The sequence below is a fragment of the Alexandromys fortis genome, unplaced genomic scaffold (genome assembly GCF_014885135.2).
Source record: "Alexandromys fortis isolate MF-2015 unplaced genomic scaffold, M_Fortis_MF-2015_v1.1 scaffold_85, whole genome shotgun sequence".
Classification (NCBI taxonomy): Eukaryota; Metazoa; Chordata; class Mammalia; order Rodentia; family Cricetidae; genus Alexandromys; species Alexandromys fortis.
In genome coordinates, this window is record NW_026067975.1 from 5,773,976 (window position 1) to 5,783,686 (window position 9,711).

The following is a 9,711-nucleotide window of genomic DNA, read 5'->3' on the forward strand; positions in this document are numbered from 1 at the left end:
GGGAAATGGGAGGCGGGGAGGAGGCGGAAATTTTTTTTCAATAAAAAAATAAATAAAATAAATAAATAAATAAATAAAAACAAAAAAATAGAGGCATATAACCAAGAAGATTTTCTACCCAGAATGATCATTTACCATTCATAGATCCTATAGGGGTTAATTTAAGGCTTTGCGGGAACTAATAAATCCAATATTTGTTATGTGAACTATTTTTAAAGCATCTCTGATGACGCTTGTGTGTTACATGGATGTATGTTACATAATACTTGGATAAGTCTTATGTTTAAACTACATGGTGAATCTTCATAACTTTGCACATGTGTCAGATTATATATGTGGCTATGGATGCACACACACAGAAATGAGGAAGCAAACAGGAATTGGCAGAAGTTGCTTGAGAATTCAGGCCTGGCATGAGCCAGTGGGTTCAGTGCACGCAAATCCTTTGGGAAGAGTCATTTTTCTGTTGATGTAAGCTATCAATCTGTATCAATTGAGATTCCTTTTTTTTTATGAAATGCACATGTGGCCAAAACTCCTGGCAAATAGATAGCATAGTCTTCTAATTAAAGAAAGTTGCAGTTGCTCGTAGTCAACAACAAATACACTCCCATTCTAGACAGCCTTTGGTTTCTCATGCCAGGCATTGTGTTCTTATTCCATGGAACAAACGCTTGGGAGGTGGAGAAGAAAGTATCAGGAACTGACATGAACAGTAGGCTGCAAATGATTCTTACTGTATGGCAGAGGGTAATCAGTCAGAGCTCTGTGGCTGGTCTCTTAAGGATCAGCATTCTAACCCCATCTCTATCTTTTCCCATTCAAGCCATGTGCTGTCTACTGACTTTTATCCTATTCCAGATTTTACACTCCCCACTTCAAGGCCTTTACATTTTTAGGTGCTGAGGGTGAGGGAGGAACATCAGAGTGCACAGAAAGCTCTCTTTCCCTTAAAAGGAGAATTAGTGTCTGCCCAGTATTCAGAGTGAATTTGATGCAAATTCGAAGCTACAGAACAGAAATCCCATAACCAAAGTTCTCTTTATTGGCCTGAGCCATTTTCCTGTATTTTGAAATCCCTGGTCTTCACAATGAAGCCTTTTTCCCATTACCTATTGGGAAACTGCTATGTTCCAGGGCATGCATTAGATTCCCATAGTCCTTACACAGACCTTAAAAGTTTGATAGTATTACAATTGGAAAATTTCCTCCCAGCAGCTAAGTAAACTAAGGTTCAAGGATCATCACAGAGCTTGGAAGATAAAGGATCAGGTATGGGAACGCTCCTTTCAAGTTTTTTTTTTTTTTTTTTTTTTTTTTTTTTTTTGATGGCAGGATGAGAGCAGGAACAGGAAAGTTTTTAACTCTTATGCTGATTTTCCCAAGGAAAAAAGTGAATATCCCCTATAGTATATGAAAAGGTCTATAATCTAGTGAGCTAGGAAATAAATTATAATAACTTGAAAAGCCAAACACATGACAGTGGAGTTGTGCACATCTTAATTTAATTCAAGGATAGATGCATGACTTCAACAACAACAACAATCTTTCCTTTGAGTTTTAACGTTCCGGCTTCACATTTTCTAAGGACACATTTATCGATACATTAAAATGACCATAGTTTTGGTTTCTGGCCTCTACCGGTTTCAAAAAACATGAAGTCCTAGATAAGAAGAAAAGTAATAAAGTCAATTTTCAGCAACAAAAGTGTGCTAAATTTAGTGATTCCTAGCCTGGTTTTATAATTCCTAACATGACTATGTTTGTCTAATCTATTATTTCATTTCTTAGATTTTTATGACTTTACTCTCATTGAAGAGCAAAATTTTTTTTAAAATAAAATTTCTCCAGTGTTGAAACTGAAACTGTGTGAGTATCTGAAATTCTAGCACTTAGGAGACTCAGGCAAGAGGATTGCCATAATAGATGCCAGTTTAGACTAAACAAGGCTATTTGGTCTCAAAAGAAAATTAAAAGCAAATATGAAATGCCTCATGTCTTAGGGTTTCTATTACTGTGATAAAACACCATGATCTAAAACTACATGGTTTATTTTAGCTTAGAGCTCACATAGTCCTTCACTGAGAAAAGTCAGGTCAGGAACCCAAATACACTAGGGACCTGTAGACAGGAGCTGATGCAGAGGCCATGAAAGGATGCTGCTTACTGGCTTGCTTGTCATGGTTTAGTTTGCCCTCTTATAGAACCCAGAATCAACACCTCAAAGGTAGCACTGTCCCAGTGATCTGGGCCCTCCCACATTTAATCATCAATCAAGAAAATGGATGACCAGAGGCAAATCTGATGGGGGCATTTACTCAATTGAGGTTCCCTCTTCCAAAATGACTCCAATCTGTGTCATCCTGACATAAAATTAGCTAGCATCCCATGATATGTTCCTTCAGATACATATGGACTTCATTAAGTTTATTCACAGCCAAAATACCATTACTGCATTAAAAAAATCAATAGTTTATTTTAGCATCATATAGCAAGTGTTCATATTTCCCTGAATGCCACACAAAGGTTTCACTAATTTGATAAAATAATCTGTCTCTGTAACCTTTAACTTTGATCACATGGGAGAATTTCCTGTATATTCAACAAACTTCTGATTTTGAGCTTGGAACTTAGTATGGGCACTGAAAAAAATCTCAGGACCACTGCTTTTTCCCAAATATTTCCTGTAACATGTTAGCTAGATCTACAGATTTTTTAAAAGTATATTATTGATGACTACACTTTATTTTGTTTGGTATTTAATCAAATTATATGTCAAGATAAAACTCTTTGATTCAGCAACTTCTATTCCATATAAGTATTAATTCTTTGAAGTCTCAAGTTAACTTTCTGTTTTGTAAAGTCAGAACCTCTCAATAGATGGGCTTTGAATCTTTGATTTGAAACTGTGTGGATTCTTTAAATAGAAGATATGTCCCTGAATCCAAAATTTAAGGAAGACCTGAGATCATCTCAGAGCTCGGGATATACATCACCTCTTCTATAAAACCTGGGAAGTAAGAATGTTATTTATATTGTTTAGTTTTCTTTTTCCTATTTTTTTAGAATCACATACATATATACAATGAAGTATAAACATACCCATTTCCCATCTCCCTAACTTAGAAAGAGATCTTTAAGTGTGCAGTTTTCTGCATTATCTCCATATGGTTCTGGGATTCCATCTGAAACAGTAATCACAAGGATGGTGTTGGAGGTCTTTCTGTCTACATGCTGCTTTTATTGGTTAATGAATAAAGAACCTGTCTTGGCCTGTGATAGGGCAAAAGAACAGAGCTAGGCAGGGAAAACTAAACTGAATGCTGGGGAAAGGAGGTAGAATCAGGGAGAAGCCAAGGAGCTGCCACCAGAGACAGACATGCTGAAGCTTTGCTGGTAGGCCATGACCTTGTGGTGATGCACAGATTAATGGAAATGGGCTAAATTAAGATGTAAGAGTTAGCAAATAAGAAGCTAGAGCTAATGGGCCAAGCAGTGATTTAAATAATATAGTTTCTGTGTGGCTCTGCCCCTCCAACACAAGGAGTCGACTTACTATGAGAAAACATGCTCCAAGCATCACAGCCTTCATTTTCACATCAAGGTCTAGTGGGAACTGGATCCCAAAACTGTCCACATCTGTCAGTAACTCCTTCAGAAAACCAGACCAATGCTTGGAAATCCTACCAATCACAGCTTTTTCATCGAGAGACATGATCTGTATTGAAAACAAAAATCAGTGAACCAAAGGAGAAGTTTAAAAAATTCTAGAAAACTAATAATAAACTACTTTCAGGGATGAATATCAGAAATGTGCCATTCAAATCATGCTCTCATGTAACTAAACATTGGAAGGAGTGTTGCATAAAATAGGAATTTTTGGCATTATATATGAAAAATTCACAAGGTTTCCCCAGTATTTTCACTTATTTCCTAAAAGTAAATTGTATGTCAGCTTCTGTTAATGTTTCTGAAAATAAAAATAATAATAACTTTGCACATATCTAGATGCTTGCTCATATAGATCTATTTTTACTCCTACCAGTATATAAAGTCTTTGTAGTATGTATTAAATACCCTCACACATGGTCAGAGCCTCATACACACATGCTTTGTAAGATCTCTTGTAGTATTCATCTGTATTTTCTTAGAACTGCCCATGTTTGTGATTGACCATGCCTTGGTCATTGTAGGCAAGCCTTCATGTACACATAATTGGATTCTAATGGAGGAATGAAAACTCCACAGTTACCAAGTGCAGCAGGCAGTGTGACAGAGTGAACACAGAGACCAGCATTCACTAGCACAGAGAGAGGGTTCTAAACATGGAGACCGGGTATGAGGAAGTGGCAATCCTCATCAGCTTTACAGTATTTATGACTATTCTGTGGAAACAGTAGGCCTCATTTGTTTTCAGGTTTTCTGACTTTCAAAGAGAATCAGAGAGTCAAATTCCCTCAGCTTTAAAAAGTCCTCCAGGAAGTAAATGTAAAAACATGTTTTCCAATGGACTGACTGAACAGGGAGATCCCAGGGAAGCATGACTGGACAGTAACCACTATACCTGCACTAAGCTTTTTCTTCTAAAAAAAAGATTCACTCATTTTTATTTTATATACGTGGGTGTTTTGCTTGCATGGAAGTCTATGTAGCATGTGCGTGCAGTGCCTGAAGGCACTTTTCTTTGACCTTGCTTCTTGTCAGGTATTGGTCATAGCAATTTGAGAAGTAGCCAATACAGGAATTGTTCTTTAACAGTATCACCAAGGACCTTTCATTGGACCAGAAAATATTTCTCTGACCACACTATTTCTCTTTTGAAATATTTGTACAAAAATCCCCATTTAATCCAAACGTAGCTCATTGCAAAATATGTTCTACTTATAAGGAAATGAAGTCCAATAAACATGATCACCTCTGTTACCTCAAAATCAATATTTCCTCCAAAGCTGCACATGATACATGGGCCAGCAATTTTTAGAACAGCCTGTTTTTTCTCATTTTGAACTGTAAATGTTGGCAGACAAGGGTGCCAGGTCTGAATAACATAACCTATTGGCACACCAGGAGGAGCTTGGACTTCTATCTAAAAGGAAAAAGAACATTGATAAATATGTTTGTGATCATATTGTCTATTTGTGCCTTCATTTACTAAGAACGGCCCACAGTGTTTCAATCTACAACACCCGTTAATTAATCAGTGCTATTTCTTTTCTTAATTCATGGAGGAAGTAACTGCCCCAAAGAAAGATGAATTAAGTTGCATCAGATTCCTCAGCTAATACATAGAAGGAACAAATTGAATGCTTGACAGTTTGCATGTTTCATTTATAAAACTGAAAACTATATATACATACATATATATATATAAATGAAAATATATAAATGAAAAATTTATTTAAAAAATCTGTCAAAATCATTAACAAACTCTTTTTCTTAAACTTGTTTATTAACAGTGGCTTATCTGTATGGACAGAGCTCTGATCATTGGTGAATTTTCTACTGTGAGTCCCGATGTTGTATAAGGAAAGGACACTGAGCACTAGACTCATGGCCCTGCTATTTGTTTACTAAGAGGACATCACAATCCATGATCAAGCTTCATGATCATGTTCTACTGGTTATATAGTACTTTCCTCAGATCCTTTCTCCTCACATACTGCTATGCATGTAAGATTATACCTTGTCTAAATAGCATGGACAACACATTCTTTATACACAAACTTATTCTCCCAGAGTACAGTAAGTACAGTGTTAAACCTCAAATAACTTTTTCCTGTGTTCTTTGTTTGAGCCACACTATAAGAATATTATCATCAGAATCACTGGGACATGCAGGCAGAACTGGTCATGGGCTAGTGAAATCCAGGCAAGAGCTACCTTCCCTGAAAAGTCTGTATGCCCTGGTATCTGTTCTAAAAGGCGCCTTTGCAATGATTAGATCACCAAGTAATATGAACCAGACAGCAGGACTTTAGCTGAGGAGGTCTCCATCTGGAGAATGTTTACTACAGAGGACATAACTTGTTGTGTTTATTAAAAGAGAAGAAATGAAAAATACAGGAGATGATATTTTTTCTGTTTGTCCCTCAGTGAAGTATTCAAATCATCAAACAAATCACACAATGAATACATCTATCCTTATCCCCGCTCTTCTGTCAATCGACTCTATTTCTGGAAAACAGTACCAGGACATCCTCAGACATGGAGCTCCATTAGTTTGATCCATACCAGTCATGATCATTTCTGAGAAGAGATGTGACCAAAATGTCCTCCCTTGAACATCAGAAAGTGCTGTTTGAGATATCACTCTGCCACTAAGGGGAGATTAGCCAAGGGCATAGGCTTAGTCATTCAGCTTCCTTCCTACCATTGAAGAAAGACCAAATATTGCTCATGGGTCACTTTTAAAAATATTAAAAACATGACAAAAATTCTCACTAAACTATATTGCAAACTGTGTTGTTAAGTGTTCACAGACCTTCTGGAGGCAGCAGGGGCAGAAACAAGAGCTACATCTTAGTGGTCGATTCAAAAGTATGACTTCGTGACCTGAGTTATCAAGAATTTTCATGGAGAAACTCCTGTAGTCCCCACAGCAATTGCGTGTGAAGAAATTAGACTCCTCCACTGCGTAGTAAACCTTCTGCCCAAGTTGGTTCTGAATTTTGTATTTGTTAGCTGTTTCAAAACCTAAAATGGCTAAAAGAGAAAAAGCATGAAAACATAATCAATGGTGCATGAAAATCCTCAACCTATCTTAAGATCATATAATAGCTAGATATTCTGGGTCTAGATGATATTCTAGATAGCACAAGGAGAGAAAAAGGAAGAAGGTATATATAGACAATTCAGGCTGAAGGAAGGAAAGGCAGAAGAAAAGGGAGGCCAGCAAACTAAGAAATAGCTCTGGGAGACACAGAAAACAAAACAGTCATTTTTGATACCACTATGGTTTAAATCATGAAGGAGACTGCTGCACAGGGCAGGTCCAGTGGTGATAGGTGTGTGGATAAACGTCCACTTCTCAAGCATAGTGTCAGTGTATTATGGATAAACTAAAGAACGGCTGATGTTTTTTTTTTAAATCACATGAGTCAATAAAGCAAATCAGTTGGTTTGAGACTTTTTATAAACTGTATTTTTTTTTCATTATCATTAAGCAATGGGGAGACTTACTCTCCATGCACACAGGTAAAATAAGAGCAATTGAAGGTGAAAAGGTGAATAACAACTCTGCATTGAGCCAGGGTCCCCTTGAGGAAGGTAGGGAGGTACTGGACAAGGGGTAAGTGTGAGAAAAGTGCATGGCAACTCAGCTCAGATTTCAACTGTCCTGTCACAGTGCCATGTTTTGGGACCACACAGCCAAAGGTGTCCCAAATGAACTCTACCTTACTGGTGTCCCTTTCAATGCTAAAAACAGACAGATGCCAAATGCAGATTCTCAAGTATCATCTAACCAAAGTCTAGCTGTGGAGGTCACCTCTTATTTAGAAACAGAAAGAGTAGTTAATAGTCAAATTTGACCTTAGAAAAATGTCCTTCAGAAGCCTTAGCACTATGGACTCATTTTAGAGTCTTCAATGAGACTTGAAGATGCCTTGAATTCGGTCTCTTAAAAACTGGCAGGGTAACAATACCTGCCGCAAATATTTTTGGGAAGATTTAAAAAAAAACTGATTTTTTTTTTTATGGAGAGAACATCTATTATTCAAATAGCAGTTCAGTTGTGTAGCTTGAACTATACTCGTTTTATCCAACTTCTAGTTTTCTGCCAGCTCATTGGAAAATTAAATCCAACAAAATGAGTCTATGAAGGGCTACAATGCAGTTTAGTGGTAGCATAATTGCTTACTATGCACAAGACCCTAGATTTGAGTCCTAGGAGTGCAAAAGAAAAAAAAAATGATGGAACTCTATCCTTAGCGTCTATTTACTCTTCAATAAGATGAAAGTACAAATGCTGGTTATAAACTCAGATGCTGAAAGTGAACAGAGAATTTGTTATCTTTTTATATTGTTTGTAATATTAAAAATTACTCCATTAGAGAATAAGTAAAATTTGAAGATGTGGGTTTTTCTTTTCAATCACAAACTGAAGAGCTAGTGAATGTGGATTAATAATACAGTGAGTGTAATTGCTGAGCAAATAATTTGAAACTTACTTATCTAAAACTGAGAAATGTAAGGCTACATAGTATATAAAATCTCATTTTGAGGCTTAAAACTCTCAAAATATATACTGTGGAATTTGAATATTTGCAAATATTCAAAGTACAAAACATTATAAAAAAGATAGTGTTTGTTTTCAAAGAAAAACTTGGTTTAGAAAAACTTAAGCCCAAAATATTATAATACGTAACAATATACATAAAAGGCAATTTAAATGAAATAAGGAAAACTATGTATTTAAATTCCAGAAGTGCGCCATACAATTGCATGGCCCAATTTTCCAATGAAAAGTAACTTTGTAGACAGGTGACCTTGAATTTAAAAGGTGTATTTTAAATGTCAGCTGTTATCATGTTCTGGTAGATACGTGACACGGTAGCTCACACATCTCTCTACGATCTCCATCCACTTGGCAATTATCCTAATTTTCTAATAGCTTCTTCAGTTCTTTTTTTGCACCTGGAGACACGACCTGTGGAGATATCTGTAGGCACCTGGCCATGCTCTGCACAGCGTCTCTAAGACAACAGGGCCGTGGGCTGAGCTAGGAAGTGCTGAGGAGCCCTATAACACGTAGATGTCATGGTCCTTCATGGCATTAACAGTGATTTTACAGAATACTGCCACCCTAATTCCAAACATCATTTACTGTATGACCTGAACCATTGCCCGAGGTACTGTGCAAGCCTCACACTGGTTACAACCTGGTAGACAGCAGCTGAGAAACCAAGTAGGGTGGTAAAACATGGGGCAATTTTTAGATATGAGAGCAAAGGTAAGTTTTCGGTGTTCTTTTTCAAATTAGTATCTGTATCATGGGGACAGTTGGCCATCATAATATTTACCAAGAGATCCCTAATTTATAGAAATGAAAATTTCTAGATACCACTGCTTGTTTGAAGACTATGAGGAAAGACATTGTAAGCAACCGAGTTCTCCATCCTGCACCCTCCAGAATCCTGTATTTGTGGTCTTCAGTGTGCCCTTACTTTCATTGTCTTTCTAGAAATATGAAGAATAGAACAGAATACACACCTTCCACAAACTCAAACTGCTGGTGAATCAGAATGTGATCTATCTGTCACAGTGAAAAGAAAACAGAGAATTTCAGATGCTTTAGCTAACCAACTTTGGATTCATATTTTTAGTATTTATAACCAGCTGCCAACAATTATCAGTATCAAATTCTCACAATTGTTTATTTTTTGATAAAACTATATTCAAAAACTTTTTCCATTAAAACATATCTACTGAATTAATTTATTATTAATGTGTGGAAATTTGCTTAACCTGACATATCTATAAAAATTAGAAAGTCCTCCCTAGATGATTTTTGTGAAATATGAAAACATTTTTTTAAAGATTTATTTATTTATTATGTATACAACATTCCTTTCATGTATGCTTGCATGCCAGAAGAGGGCACCAGATCTCATTATAGATGGCCGTGAGCCACCATGTGGTTGCTGGGAATTGAACTCAGGACCTCTGGAAGAGTAGTCAGTGCTCTTAACCTCTGAGCCATCTCTCCAGCTC

The 9,711-nt window shown here is 36.7% G+C and overlaps 1 protein-coding gene across 1 annotated transcript in view; it reads right to left on the reverse strand.

Annotated features, from left to right (window-relative positions):
* Positions 1–1,606: 1,606 nt before the first annotated feature.
* The window catches only part of LOC126510644 (phospholipid scramblase 2-like), an 18,800-nt gene continuing 10,695 nt past the window's right edge, over positions 1,607–9,711 (reverse strand). The window contains 5 exon segments of the mRNA XM_050157294.1: positions 1,607–1,663; positions 3,557–3,718; positions 4,925–5,086; positions 6,482–6,702; positions 9,211–9,253. Coding sequence (XP_050013251.1) covers positions 1,607–1,663; positions 3,557–3,718; positions 4,925–5,086; positions 6,482–6,702; positions 9,211–9,253 — 645 coding nt within the window.